Genomic DNA, 15,763 nt, shown 5'->3' on the forward strand with positions numbered 1-15,763 from the left:
TCCGCACTCCTGCCAGGTGAGTAGCTGACAGGTGCCAATGATGTTTCATTGCCAACGAAATTGCTATCATCACGTGATTTATGTGGCTCGACTTGGAGCCTCCTCTGTTTAGGCAGTGAACTATCACTGCACTGTCCAAGACTAGTCTGATATGAATATTCCTGGCCAGAGCTAGTCGTTTCAGGGTCAGGAAAATGGCCATTGCTTCTAGGATGTTGATATGGAACTGGCGGGATACTGTCGACCATGTTCCTTGAACCTTCTTGTACTAAGAATAGCCCCCCCATCCGCTCAGAGAGGCGTCCGTGTGGACTACTAGAGACGGCGGGGGAAATTGGAGCGGTACCGACTTGGAAAGACTCTTGACTGTCATCCATGGACGAAGTCTTTTCCTTAGTATCAGCGGAATCAAGGAGATTTTGTCTCTAAGTCTGCTGTTGGCTCTTCTCCACCATACCCGACTGATGTCCTTCAGTCTGGCTTTCAACAAAAGATCTGTTATTGAAGCAAACTGAAGTGAACCTAAGAATCTTTCTTTGGTACGACGAGAAGCCTGTCTGTTCTTGAGAAATTGTCTCATAACTTTCGCTATCTCTTTGCACTTGGTTGGCGGAAGAGATAGTTTGTGTGTGGTTAGATCCCATTGAATTCCTAACCATTGAAAGCGAGACGCCGGAATGAGACGGGACTTTTTCTTGTTTATCTGGAATCCCAGATACTCTAGAAATTTTATTACTTTGGCTGTTGCACTGCGACATTCCTTGTCGTTGGGTGCCCAAATGAGCCAGTCGTTTAGGTAAGCTACTAGTGTAACCCCCTGAGCTCTCAGTTCCTGAACTACTGTCTCTCCTAGTTTGGTGAATATTCTGGGCGCTACATTAAGCCCGAATGGCATGACTCTGAACAAGTAAGCCTGTCTTCCTAGTTTGAAGCCTAGGTAGGGAGAAAAGTTTCTCGCTATCGGGACGTGAAAATAAGCGTCTGTAAGATTGATAGAGGTGGTGACGACCCCACGGGGAAGTAAGGTCCGCACTTAGCATGCGGAACTTGTCGCATTGAATGTATGAGTTGAGACGGGACAAGTCCAGAATCACTCTTCGTTTGTCCGTGTCCTTCTTTGGCACTGTGAACAAACGTCCTTGAAATTTCAGGTGTCTGACTTTCTTTATTGCCTTCTTTTGAGGAAGGTCTTTGGCATAGTCTAGAAGATCTGTCATTGGAAATTGGTGGAATCTGACTGGTGGAGGAGGCCCTTTTATCCATCTCCACCCCAGACCTTTTGATACGATACTGTGGGCCCAATGACTGAAGGTCCAATGGTCCTGGAAGAGGTACAGTCTCCCGCCTACCTGGAGAGGCTCATAGATTGGATGAGGTCTTACTTCCTCTGCCTCTGGAGGGAGCTCTGGAACCAGCTCTGTGCCGGTAAGCACCTCTTGCTCTGCTTCCCCATGCATGTCGGTTATAGCCTCGAAATGCCCCTTGCGCTTCAAACGAAGCGTTGAAGGCCGGGGACGTCACGAAAGTAGCCGAACTCGAGGACTGTTGAGTTGGCTGACTCTGCAGCAACACCAATTGTTGTTGTGGTCATGCCTTAGAGGTCGAAGGTTGACCATTCTGGGAGATGGGAACTGCCTGAATCACCGTCTGTGTCTGAGGGGCCTGGAAGGGCTGATACTTCCTGACCCTCTTCCTACCTTTGGGCTGCGGTCCGGAGGTCTCATAGAACTTCCTTTTGGAGGGAAGACCCCAGCGGACATGAAGGTTCTGATTAGCCCTAGCAGCCTCACTGATGACGCTGTTAACTACGTCTTCAGGAAAGAGGTTAGGTCCCCAGATTGCTGCTTTAATGAGCTTATTAGGCTTGTGTCTAATGGAAACATTGGCAAGGACATGCTTCCTGCAGTTCTGCCTAGCAACCACAAAGTCATAAAGATCATACTGAAAAGTCTGCAAAAGTGACTTTGTTAGAACCCGGAATAAAGGTTCCTCAGAGTAGACAGAAGCCGTCAACTCCGATGTAGTAATAGAGTTGATCGACCTACTCAGTCTACACCTGGACTCAAACTCTGCCTTTACCATGGTATCTGGAATTCTGTGTAGTCGTTCACTAAACTGAGTGGAAGCACATTCCGGATCGAGTTTGCCCACTGTGCACGTTTCTGGAGCGCCCGCCCAGCACTCCAGATCTCCAGGAAAGAGCAGAGAGGTAGGCTCTGTCTCTCAAAGCTGAGGCATCGGCTTCTCCTCCATTCCGGCCTGCAGAGTTAACTCCGCGATCTTAGACGTACAAGGGGTCGGGATGTTATCCCCTACCACGAACATGGTGTAGCAGCCCTTGTGTGGCGTCAGTCTGGTGTTGAAGCACTCCCATTCTGAAAGGGTGCGGACCTATGCCGACTGTCCCTGGTCCCTAGGATAAATTACAGTTTCCTTTGGGACCCTGTCTACCCTGACTAATGCTTCCTCAGCTAACCGAGCAAAGCCTGGGAAGGGAAACTGGAGGTCCGCCAGGAAGAACTCGTAATCTTCCACGGGACGGGTTCCACAGCCTTCAATCGTCAGCATGCCATCCGAAAAGGGAGCATGCAGAGCCAACCGCCATGGGTTGCTGTTCTCGAATGGCGGAAGCTTAGAAGTGTCCGGCACAATGAAGGACTGCTGTGTGCCTCCGGACTGCGTAAGTCCGGCCAGCAAACTCGCCTGGACTTGTAGTCTCTGAGCCAGAGACAGGGTGGACTGACCCGATGTCTCCAAGCTCGAAGCGAGCTGAGAAGACATCGACTGAAACCTTGAGTCCACGATGTTGCCCATCTTCTCCATTAGAAGATTAGCGAAGGCATCAGGATCGAAGCCGGACTCTGTAGGTCTGGCTTTAGATACCTTAGCTCTCGACCCCTTAGGCGGGGGAGTAGCTTTAGCCGAGGAAGCCATAGGCGTGGGAGCCAATGACGACCTGGCGGAACTCGCCAGAGTAGGTTTAGTTGGTCTGGTAGTCCTAGGCAGAGTCTTCTTTTTCAGGGCTTTCACCTTGGGGATCACGGAACCAGACCTGTCCCCAAGGTTCATGGACTTTGAGAAGCCCTGAAAAGAAGAGGAAGAAGACGGAGTTGGGCTGAAAGAAAGTGATTTCTTTTTAGTAGATCTAGATCTAAAACTACCTGCCTCACTTACTTCCCTACCTTCTTCCTGCGCGTCGACAGTCATGGGTTCATGATGGATACTGATGGCCGCCACCTCTTCCGCCACCTCCTCGCACAAGGCTTCTTGGTCTTCCGGAGGGGCCTGGGTCTCCATCCGTATTTTGGCAATAATAGGGGCCGCCACTTCCCTAGCTACTGCCGAAGAAGTCCTCGCGTTTGGGTACAGTAACGAACAAAGCTCCTCCGACAGTACATAGGGGCATCCGGCAGCGACATTCCTACCAAAACCTCCAACCCAGACCCTTAGGGTCGCCAATGCGGAGGTTTTGAGCGCCTGAGGAGTCTGTAAGAGAGGACGAAATCAGATCCTCCAGTGGCGGAACGTGCCATATTTTCAAATATATATGTAAGGATATATCATAAAAATAGAGAACATCACAAAGGTGAGGATGATACCTACCAACTCATCAGTCACATACTCAAACAAGGAGTAGCAAACTTCACAGCCGTCCGGGTGCCTTACCAAGAGGTTATCGACCTCCACAGCACAAGTGGCATGAGATCGACAGACCTCATGACCACATGGTTGTTGGAGGACGGCTGTGCAACCCAACTCCTGACAGCGTACTATCTGTAAGTTAAAATGGGTACATGAGCATCTTCAAATAGTTCCGTCGGAGTTAATTCCGGCAGTATGTTTACACTTAGACTAGTTCTACTAAAACTCGCTAAAGGTAAACGTCAACTATTATAATTTTACATAACGTAAAAGCTCTGATTGTTTCCGTCTGCTCTGGAATCCATAATCTCGGTATCGCAATAGCTATGACCGGCGGAGTTGGCCTGATACGAACAGAACAGGGAAACAAGGTAAAACCTAAGCCTGAGTCTGATCACACCGGAGTAGGATAGCCATTCCAAGTCAATTGGAATCGCATTGCCTAAGCTTAGTTCCGCCCCCACCGGAGTTGGGGAAGCAGCGATAACAACAGAGAAATATGGAAAACAGAGCGGCGGGAACAGCGGTACGTGGAACTCCGGCTTATAAAATTCTGGCGCATATGATGGTAGACCTAACCTCACCGGAATAAACACAGGCCCGGAGACATACCAACAGAGACTACATAATCTTCTAATCCTTAACCTCCTCCGACTAATCCCCCGGAACAGTGCTCGACGCTCCAGCTGCTGTTCACTGGTAGGATTACTTGGTCAGCGAGCTAACGTAGCACCGCCGGAACGAGTCTGGAACGGAAGGAAGAGCCCGGAGGAGAAAGGTAAACTAGTAATCGCCTGGCAACAGCAACCGGTCAGGTGATTACCACCCTCCGAGAAGCTGTGAAGTAGCCTACTACTAAAGGGGCAGAAGACGGCAGGCCAACTGACACCCTAAAAGAGGTAACGGCCAAGGCTATGCTTTACAAAATTTATTGATAAGGAATTATTGGAAGTACCGACGAATAAAGGCAAGCCCATCTACGAGCCTAGCCTAACCCTCCAAAATCAGATACACCGATCTGGTCAGGTAGGCTAGGATAGCGCTTACTAGCATGTCACGAAAGAGGACACTCTAGATCCTAACCTAACCCTCCAAAATCTAACATACCGACCTGGTCAGGGAAGACAGGCCTAGCACCTACATTTACGTAACAAGAGAGGAACTCTCTAGTGGTGGATCACCCTCCAAAACCAATATGTTGGTCTGTTCAGGTAACCCAGGACTAGTACCAACTATGGGTAGCGAGTAGCATACTCAAACGCCTAGCCTACCCTCCAAAACCTAGGCCTCGATCTGGTCAGGTAGGCTAGGGTTGGTCATATTCGTGTAGGACTTCCAAACTAACCTCATCAAAATAAAATTAGCATATCAATAAAATATAATAATAAGATAATACAAATAATACCACATACACAACATGCATGAGCACAGCGAATGGATGAGGGCTTTCCTTTACCTCCGAAATAAATGGCGTAGTACGTACTAGGCTAGCCAGCCTAGACCGCCTCAAACACACTACTCACGCATGAAGTAGATGTGAAAAATAAAACAACACTCTCGTGAGGAAACCAAATCGCTCATGAAGGAGGGATGACTAACGAGGGAAACCCTCTAAATAAGGCCAAAAAATGTAATGGCTCCAACAGTGATACACAAGCCTATCGGTACACATCAGGAGCGAAAGGGTAAAATTTTCACGACAACAGTAACGCTTAGTGTGATGTGCAATAGTGGTGAAAATAAGATATGCATCAAAATAAAAAGTTGAGATGATTGAGTATCGCGGTAGCTTGATGTAAACATGGCGGCTCCCATGCAGACACCTCAACTAATAAACTTCTCAAATAAGGGCAAACTGTTGCCTAACCGCGTTCAAATTCAACAAATAATATACTCAGCTTAGATGAAGATACTTCTTGAAGATCAGAAGACAATATAATGGAAAAAAAAAAGCAAAATAAACACAAGCGAAAACTAAAGCGGTTCATGTTGTGAGTGCTATGAAAGGAATGAGGGTTCTTGGCAGGTAGTAGAGACGAGCAGAAGTTAGCCGTTGTAACAGCACCTCTCTGGAGGGGATTTTGAGAGAGGAGATATCTAATTGGCAAAGTATCTGTGATAGTGACTTCCACTCGCCCCTGATGCTATACCAACACCCCATGAGGGTGATCGATCCAGAGGTAGTAACTCCGGCATTCCATATGGCTTTTTTCTCTGGTATACTTAGCATTTATTCATACCTAGAAATGAGTGCTATAGGAACATTTACCTGGGCGACACAGGTCAATTCCAGAAATAAAGTTTATAAAAACAAAGTGCATGTCATATTCAGCTAATATCTTGCCAGTGATCATCTTGAGAATTTCTCCTCAATTCTTAACATATTTCACATCCCTAGGAGACTGGTAACTCAATTGAGGGGGATCTTAAAGACCTAGGAAACAAGCTGAGCCTCTCATCCGAGCATGGTAGCCACGTAGATGAGGTAATGTTTTCAATTTCGTCATAGGCATGCTCTTATGATTAAGTTACAGATGGAATGATTTCCCTTATAGTAGTTAATTGCAGTGTTTACAATTAAGTCTATAATGTCTCAGTATCATAATAATGAAGGGATATTCTAGTGGTATATCAACGGCTACTATGTTTTCTTATGGGTAATTTTTTATCTATATATCGAAATGCTGTAGGCCATTCTTTTGACAAAAGGATCAAGCCCAAAGAGTGTGATCATACATTGCTGAAGTGAAGCTAGGTGACCATTTCAGCAGTTCTTAGAAACGTTTCCAACACCATCTGAAGTGGGGAAAATTTGGTAGCAGTTACAGTTTTATCTCAAAGAAGTTCATGTTTAGTTATTATATACAAAGTTTTACTCTCATTCTAAATGCACTAATCTGTCAATACCGATGAAAATCAGATATTTAGTTAAAGTTGTGTATTCACATAGGTATATTCTTTCAGTGTTACTGATGTACTCCTATCATTAGTTTCAAAAGTTTATTTGCAATGACTCATTGATGAGTTTGTACCTGATTAGTGTAATAATTTTTTCAATTATCACTATAGATTCATCTAAAGGAATATGTACTAATAATCATTAGGCTGTTAAGCAGGATAAAAAAAAAACATTCAAAATTGAGTCTTGTATTAAGCAGCTGAAAAGAGTTGGCAGAAAGAAGTATGGTTTCTTTGCCTGTGACTGAAAGTATTGTCTTCATTTTAATCACAGTTTTCAGTCTCATGCTGCGTTCTGTAAAGAGAACAGGGAATCTATTGACCTTGATGTTAATGATAAACAGAAAACTTAGAGTATCAAATATTTACATGGAAAGAACACAGATTCTTTGGGGAATAATTCCATTGTGGATACCACAATTGTTGGAAATACAATTAGTTATTCAAGGTTACAGTTGTTCAATTCAGATTAGGTGCATGAAAACTGTAATAGTTAAGAAAACAAAACTTGCTTGAAAACTATAGTCACAGTAAAGTCTGTGGTTTACACTACAATCAAGTAGTGTTCTTATTCATAGTTGCAGTATTCAGCATGTGAGTGCATCTTGCGTAGTATCTCATGTAGTTTATTTGAATCAAAACTTCCATAGGGAGATGATACTTTTTATGTTCTTTTGGTGCACATGCGTTCCCGTCATTGCTATACTTATTATGCACTACAGATGCACGATAGTATATTCTCCATTGATTTACAAGGTCCATGAAAGTCATGAGGGCTGAGATTTTGGTAGAGTTTATTAATTGAAAACTGTTTCGATTTATAAAATGATCAGTATCATTTCAGTATCATTATCATACCTCAAATTTTAGTCTTGGTGGATCACTGTACGTATATGAGAAAAGTAGTGAGATCCAAATATGCATCCCTTGGTAGTAATATAAGTGGAAAATGATAGTATTAGCCTTCAGAGTATGGTCCTCAATGCTATGGGACTATCACAGGTGACTTAGAGATAAGTGAATACTCCATCTAAGAATAAATGTTACATTCTACCTAACCTAACTTGACCTTTCATTAGTCTAAGTTGTTTAAGCATTCATAAAACATATGTATATTGCTCCTATGTTCCCATCTTTTAACCTTTACATGCATATTTTTGAGAGACTGTTTTGTTTGCGATTGGCCTAAGTACTCTTAAGGTAATAACCTCAAGATAGCTTTAAGTTATACTTTATATTGACCATTCCCCATACGTAGTTGTGAATGGCAAATGAATATTACTGTACTGGGTACAACCTCTGAAGGTTAACTGATCATAGCATTATACTTTGAGAATGTTGTTTTCATAACATAAAGAATGGACTGGAACATTGTTTTCATAACATAAAGAATGGACTGGAACAAGCATAATAAAATTCAAGCCAGGCATTTTATACTTAGTCTGGAAATGCTGTTATAACTCGGTGCTTTTTCACTTAGTATATGCACTTTATAAGCCCTGCTTTCTGTTTGAATAAAGAAAACACTACTAATTAAACTTTAAAGCTTTATAAATTTTTAAACCAGAGACTCTGACTTATGTAGGACAAAATACCATATTGACTTCAGACTTCCATATTTTTTCTTTGTTATTAGTTTCTAACTACAGTTACACTGATAAATTCATTGACTTTGTAACCTTTATAAATGATAAGGTTTTCTGTTAATAACAGGTGGTAACTGATTTCCTAAAGTTTTTTTTATAAAGGTCAAAGGTACTTGCAACATTATTTTCAAAAGTGGGTCACGATCGTTTTCTGGTTATAAACTGAGAATTGGTCATGTGCTGCCTTTCTCTCTGGTCAGTACATATATATATATATATATATATTATATATATTATATAATAAGATATATATATTATATAAATAAATATATATATAGATATATATATCTATATATATAAATTTTATATATAATATAATATTATAATATATATAATATATAATGTATACTATGTATGTATGTATGATAAGATTCTTTACATAGTATAATTTAGCAATATATTAAGTATGGAGCAAACATGCACACAGTCACATTTGCTTTCCTGACTAATCTTTTATTTATGTTCCTTTGGTGGCATTGTGGAACATTTTAGCCCTAAGTGTTTATACTTATTGTTTTGGAATTATATGTCTTTGGAGTACCCAGTAAGTACTGTTTTCCACATGACACGATAAATTGATTTAATTCCATATTTATGGGTCAATTTCATCGTTTTCTTTCTGCTTTAAATCAGAAGAGACTTGGCCATTTAGAATTTTCTCATTGCATTACATGTTTTTTCACGACTTTATCATGTAAATAAATATTAGATTTGATATGTAACTTAGTAGTAGATTTTTCTTTCAATTATCTACTGATTTAAAGCACAAGACTTATGGCAAAGATTATCCCTTAAATCCAGTACTACATGATTTATACTTCAACTTACATCACAGGAGAATAATTCTGTTTAACTAGCAGTGTAAATGTGTTGGTTACTTTTGTTTACAGGTACGTATAGCAAACTGTCTTATACCCTCCTTTATTCTGATAACTTCATATATGTACTATTTCAATGTTTTAATATTACCTTTGTATGTTTCGGAGACTTTCATTTTGTCAAATTGGATGACATGGTTACCTTTGATCCAGTTAATAGGATATCATGTATTATATTTTTTAGTATTTCTTCATACTTACTTGTAAATGAGTTGAAAAGTATTAAGTCTTTTAGGTTTAAATTTTGAGTACAATTAGAGAATAGTTTTGTAATTATTTTTAAAGTATGGATCTCTAGTCTCTGCTGTGTTAATAATAGTTTTCAATACTGCCATTCTTTTCTTGCTTTATTTTCATATTGCACTTTCTTTGTTAGATTTTTCTTAGGTTGTAGTAAAAGGAGTTGATTGTATGTATCAGTTATATACTTTCGTAGTTTAGTTCTCTTTCATGAAAGCTGCTGCATGTCTTACATAATAGAATCACGTAAACTGGTGTGACTTTATGCAATGAAAATTGATTATCAGTATTTTCATTGATATATAACATTGGACATTACATGCAACCTTTGGTACAATGGTTCTCAAATATGTAATAATTAGCTACATATTATATTACTTATGAATACTGTAAATTTTAGTGTTCTATTTGATGGTGACATATTGAACATTCATAATTGTATAAACAATACATATTAGCACATACAACTGATTATGTGACTCAATTTCATTTTTCATATATACATATATGTATATATTAGAGTATATTGCTAGTTATATTTGATAAAATACTCTATATGTAAAATTACAACAAAAAGTAGTTTTGCAACTCATCATATTTTTCTTGCAAAACACTAAAAAATAAATACTATATAATATTACAAAGTACTTTTCACTAGAAATATATCATTACAATTCAGCACAATATACTCATTGTCTAGTCCAAATACTATACTGCATTTCATTTACTCATAATTCTCACTTATGAGTAAACTAGTTTTGCATTGTATTGTACATAAGTATGGCACCAGAATGTTTTCTCTTCCATTAGCTTTCACTTAAGGTTGTCGATTGTAGGTTCTAAAATTTCAGGGTGGTAAAGATTATTTATTTTGTTAAGTATATTTTTCTATATTTAAAAGCTTTTCATCTTTTCAGACACCCAGAAATAGTATATCAGTGCACTAGTATGCTTGAGTATCTATTGATTCCCAAACTGTAAATCTTATTCATGATTTTATGACCCTTCGTTTTGACCTTAATTAGAGCACAAGGCTTCTTCCTTCCCTGTCGTCTCATTGCATGGTTCCTTCCCCAGCACCGTCACCCTTCGTTTTCTTGGTCGGGGCAGCACTTGGGGTCTTGGTCAGGACATTCTTCTAGGTCCAGATCAGGCCAAAGCGATAACCACATGTCAGGTCATAGTAAAGACCTTTGGTCAGGTACTGAAGGCACTCCTCCCTTGTGGGACTCCAGTTTTGCTACCGTCTCTAACAATCCCCCCACTTGGCACTCTTGGGCAAACACCCAGGACCAGCACCTTCACAACCAACAGCCGTATGAACCCCCTGGTACCCCTTACTGGCACGCTGAGGCCCCCCCTTCCCCGCCCCCCGCACCTCCCATCACCAGCTCCGGGAGTTCCCGCTCCGTGCCCTACTTCCAGAAGCTCCTATCCAACCTGGAGGTGAGGCACTGGAAGACTAGTATGGTGATCTTTATTCATGTCAGCATTACTAGATCCTACTATAAAAAATCAAATTCAATGCAGTATTTCTCAGTTCATAATTTACCAGATGCTGTCTTATGGTTAACTTTTTATCTTAGTATGCTAGTGTTCAATCTCTGGTTTTTCTGGTAACACCAACTCTGTTTGCCTTTTTGAATATAAGTTCAAGATTCCAGAATATAAGTTCAAGAAGATTCCAGCGGGGATTTTATAAGAGATGCTTTATTTCCAAAGATTTATACCATGCATATAGAGCCTTACAGTAATAACAGCGCTTATGATCATACATTTTGAGAAAGTAACTTGTTCATGTGCTGTATCAATTATAATAAAAATGCATGCTTGTAGATATTTGAGATGCATTTGTTTGGGATGTGGTGCATGTGGAAACCTATTTTTACTGGGACTGTTCATCCAATTGGTACTTCTTGCATGCCTTGTATAAAAAAATGTTTGGCTACTTCAAATTGTTTGAAATATAGTTAATGCTAGTGATAATAAATATACTTGATAAGGTAGCGGCTTTATTTAGCTATGTTAATATGTAAAATTAAGTCATTAGTGTTATTGCAATAGTACTGGTCAAGTGTAATGTAATGAAAATGTTATCATTTTCAAAACAAAATCCACCTGAGATGATGAACGACACTGTTCTCAGCTATTGATTGCGCCAGTATACTTTACATTCATCGTGTGTTATATGGCGGATCACACTTAATCTTAAGATGTTTTTGTTTCTATATAAAAATGACCTCTGCATTATTTTCAACAGTAGATTACACAGATCTGGGATAAAAGTTGTTTCGGTATTTTCTGCAGATTTCTGGTTTGATATAATGGTCATGCTTATAAGTACTACTACAACATATAACTTCATTTTGTAATGGTACAGTATTGTATAACAACCCATATTGTCGTCAGTCACTGGAGAGCAGTCTTAATGGTTGATTCTGGAAGATATGATTACATTGTCTTTATTGGTTCATTGTAGATTATTCAGCGATGCTAATGTTCAATTCAAGAGTCTTCTGCACAGACTGGTAAGTGTGTGGTTGAATGACTTTTCTAAAACAGAAGCCTTTGAAAATAGTGAATTTAGTGAGAGTCTGTCTCACTTTGTAATTACAGGTGTTCAAGTTGGTCTTTATTGATCTGTCTTCATGGCCATATATGTCACTTATTCCCTCTAAACAGCTTGAAAGCATTTGAAGCTATCAAACAGTGAGTTGGTAAACTTTGTGATATGTAGCACATTGATTTGTCCAAATAACTTGATGTTGAAATACGGAAAGCTGATACTTTTATACCTTCTTATTTTGTTGGTTAAATTTAATCCCACTTAAAACCATAAAGATGCATTAATGTATTGATGCTAGTAATCTTTCTCAGCCTATTTAACTACATTGAAGTGCTGATATGTCGTGTAACATCCAGTAATAAAGAGTACTGTGAATGAATTACAGATGAGTATTCTCTGTATAGTTTTTAGGAGTATGTGCTACCGTATTGGGTAGGTTTGTAGACAGTATGTACTCTGTTATTTTTTTGGTGAGGTCCAAGCTGCCAAGATTAGGTGAAATGGAAAATATACCTCAAATTTGCTATTACTTAAGTTTGAGATTTCATGTTGTTATTTTCGTGCATTTCCCAACAGCAGAAGTATGAAAGTATGTAGACATACATAACAGCATTGCCATTGACACTGTTAGACATCCTTTGGAATGCATGTGCAGTTAATCCTCTTATTTTAAAAACCCAATTCTTAATAACTTTAACAGGTTATATTTGTAGTGTTTTGTTATTAAAGTGCATTATGCTTCGGTGGCTTTCATGTCCACGCCGGTGAAATGAAGCATAGAAAAATATGAGTGGCAGAATTTCACAGAGGCCTTTTGAGTTGCAAAGTGCAGGAGGCAGTTATATTGATAATGTTTTATATTGTTAAGTAGTATAACCAGACCACTGAGCTAATGAATTTAGTTCTAACATGGCTGGCAGCTGAATAAAGTATCAAAAATAATGATATGTACCTGCTGTAGATCTCTTAAGTGAGCAGGTAAGTGTTAACAGATGGGGATTCGGGCAGAAGAGAGTGGAGAGACCGCACTTCATATCTACTCATTTAAAAGGAAATCTCGCATAAAAATGTCAAAGATGATACCAATGTAAATCTTTAACATTTTGACTGCAAACACTAGTTCAATGAACAGTACTTGACAATGCTCACCAGACCTTGGAATGGGTACAGTAGTCTGGCTCATCTGCCTGCAAAAATCCTAATATCATGTAGAATGTAATTATAATGTCCATTCGGAACTTAAAAGGTTATGCATTGTAGAGGAATTGTGCATTCCAAAGGAATCTTTACAATTACTGATACTGTACCAACTAAAATGCTCCTTGCATCAGTTCAGCATGACAATTTGACATTATTTCACCTAGTTACTGTTTCTAAACATTTTTGTATATTCTGCTGCATATTCAGTCAGTTATAATCATGACATCATTCCATGGTATCTCTTTTTAGACCGTAATCTGATATAGTATCTAAGCTGTGAGAATGGCATTAGAAGTTTCTTATTCCCACATCAACCTTAAATACCTAAGCAACTCATCAAATCTTTTGCTCCCAAGACTCATAACTAAAGATTTCAGCAAGGCATTTGATTTACAGCTAACATTGTGGAGATACACTGTGAGTGAGAACACTGACATCAGTCTTTTGTGTTATTGTTCTTCATAAAGCCACATTTATGAGAGAACCTAGTTTGTATCTTTTGATAAGCTGGACCCAGCAAAAGCAGGGAGACCTTCCTCTGTGCCTTTAATGTTGAACCAGCCCTTTCTTTCTCTTAAAAAGTACTCTGGGCAAGAACTTTCCAGTCATTTTTGCAAATTTGTCACTAAACGGAACCATCATTCAATGCTTTTCCCCCCTTCTCAAAATATCTGTTCTCAGAGGCAAGACAATGATAATTACTGTGTGAGCAAATATCCTAGCAGTAGTTATAATCAACAATACAATGTACTGCAAAGTGTAGAACTAATCACATTTGTATTTTCATCTGGAGCAGCAACAGCAATCACTAGTGTCAACGACAATTCCAAAAACTGACAGTAATGCACTAGAATACTTTATATCCAGAATCTTCTTCCAGCCAAAAGCATAATGAAGTGATTGTTTTTTCCTACTATTATCATACCACTACATACCTCTTTCCAAGATTTTAAGTGAAGGCAACTCTTTAGCTTGTTGGAATCTTTAAGAGATAATTGACAGTAAGTACCCCTCACCATCTATCCTCATAACTGAGCAGCCTTTCATTTCATAGGCAGTTTGGCTTCCTATGGGACATTCCCTGCTGCCTCACCTCAATCCAGCAGTCTTCATCAAACTTATCAAATAGGTGAACAGAGGGTTTTGACATGCCTAAGTAAGCCATTATGGCAGAGTGTAACAAGGACTAGATACCATCAAGTGTCAGTAAGAACTGAATTTCATAATCAGTTTGGAGAGATCCAGATTCAACGCAGCCCATTGCCTCAAGTGACTGAAGATCAAATCTTATATGATCGTTACATTTTTATCTAATCTACTTATATGAGAATCTGCTTGCCACAAATTTCCCATGGAAACCAAAGGTAACTATGCAGAACTGACATCAAGTGAACCCCTTAATGATATCTGTTCTCTGGGGATGCCTACCATTGGCAATTTCATTCTTTGTGGATGGCTCCATAGCAGGATTGGGCATCTGCTCATCCAGTGAACTTGAACCTGTGGGTCATTGGTCACTGGCTGGCAGGTAAGTGCCCTTTAAACCCTCTGGAAACAGCCCCTTCCTCCTTTCATAAAATGTGTTGATAAGTCAGTATGCTTCTGATAGGTTGCCCTACATGTCACCCATTATCCCTTTTCTCAACCATGGATGCCACATTTGACCTTTGGTTCCTCAGTGGATGAGTGGGTTCCATACTTAATTATCAATCTGGTAGCCCGAGTTTGTTTCCCACGACTGCCAGAGAGGAGTCAGAGGAATGTATTTCTGGTGATTAGAAATTCATTTTCGATATAAAGTGGTTGGGATCCCACAAAAAGCTCTAGGTCCCTTTGCTAAGAAACCAATTGGCTCCTAGTCATGTAAAAAATTCTAATCCCTCAGGCCAGACTTAGGAGAGCTGTTAATCACCTCAGTGGTCTGGTAAAACTAAGATAAACATAACTTAGCATTTGACCTTTTAGAGCCCACTTTTCCCCATCAGCTTATTGACCAAGCCATGTGCGCTGTATACCATTTCCTGACTGTAATTAAAGAGAGGCTACTTTTATAACCTTTGACTTAAAATTTCACCATTTCATTTATTGTAGTTTAAATACAATTGTTTTCACTTATCAAATAACTTGTGAAGTTCCCTTATCAGTACGATTTCAGGAGAGTCTTCCATCCCTTCCTCCCTTGGTTAGAAAAATTGTATAAAAAAATCTTTTTTTTTGTCTGCTAAAACTTCCTGGTCCTGATGTGATCTTACTAGATGATCCAGCCTTGTTCTAATATTAAGAGAGTGAAGACTGATCAAATCATAGTTGTGCTTGAGAACTCGCAAGATCCCATTCATTCCAGACCGTAGTCTGACTTCTATCACTATTTGATGAGTTCTGTGGTATTACCTATCCTGAGGTATGATTCTCCAAATAAATACAGAACCGAATCTAGTAACTACTTTGCGCTCGACAGGTTATGTAAGCTTCTTCATAACCAAATACCATTTTTCTGAGAATGAAATTCTCATGGTTTTCCCCAAAGGTGTTTCCTTTTATGTGGAAATAGTTGAGTACACATCACTTGTTGTTTTAAAGCAGTTCGTGATTGAAGCATTTTCAAATAGGTATATGAGATGGGTTTTCATGCA

The 15,763-nt window shown here is 39.5% G+C and overlaps 1 protein-coding gene across 10 annotated transcripts in view; it reads left to right on the top strand.

Annotated features, from left to right (window-relative positions):
* LOC135216129 (protein madd-4-like) overlaps positions 1-15,763 on the top strand; it is an 832,309-nt gene that overhangs the window by 774,958 nt on the left and 41,588 nt on the right. For 7 of the 10 annotated variants that reach the window (XM_064251194.1, XM_064251195.1, XM_064251193.1 and 4 more), the window contains 2 exons: positions 6,041-6,127; positions 10,442-10,810. The exons of 2 other annotated variants lie outside the window; for them this stretch is intronic. In XM_064251194.1, the coding sequence (XP_064107264.1) occupies positions 6,041-6,127; positions 10,442-10,810 (456 nt within the window). The remainder of the gene's footprint in view (positions 1-6,040; positions 6,128-10,441; positions 10,811-15,763) is intronic. One more of the 10 variants, XM_064251200.1, reaches the window with a different exon arrangement.

The sequence above is a fragment of the Macrobrachium nipponense genome, chromosome 6 (assembly GCF_015104395.2).
Source record: "Macrobrachium nipponense isolate FS-2020 chromosome 6, ASM1510439v2, whole genome shotgun sequence".
In the NCBI taxonomy this organism is placed as follows: domain Eukaryota; kingdom Metazoa; phylum Arthropoda; class Malacostraca; order Decapoda; family Palaemonidae; genus Macrobrachium; species Macrobrachium nipponense.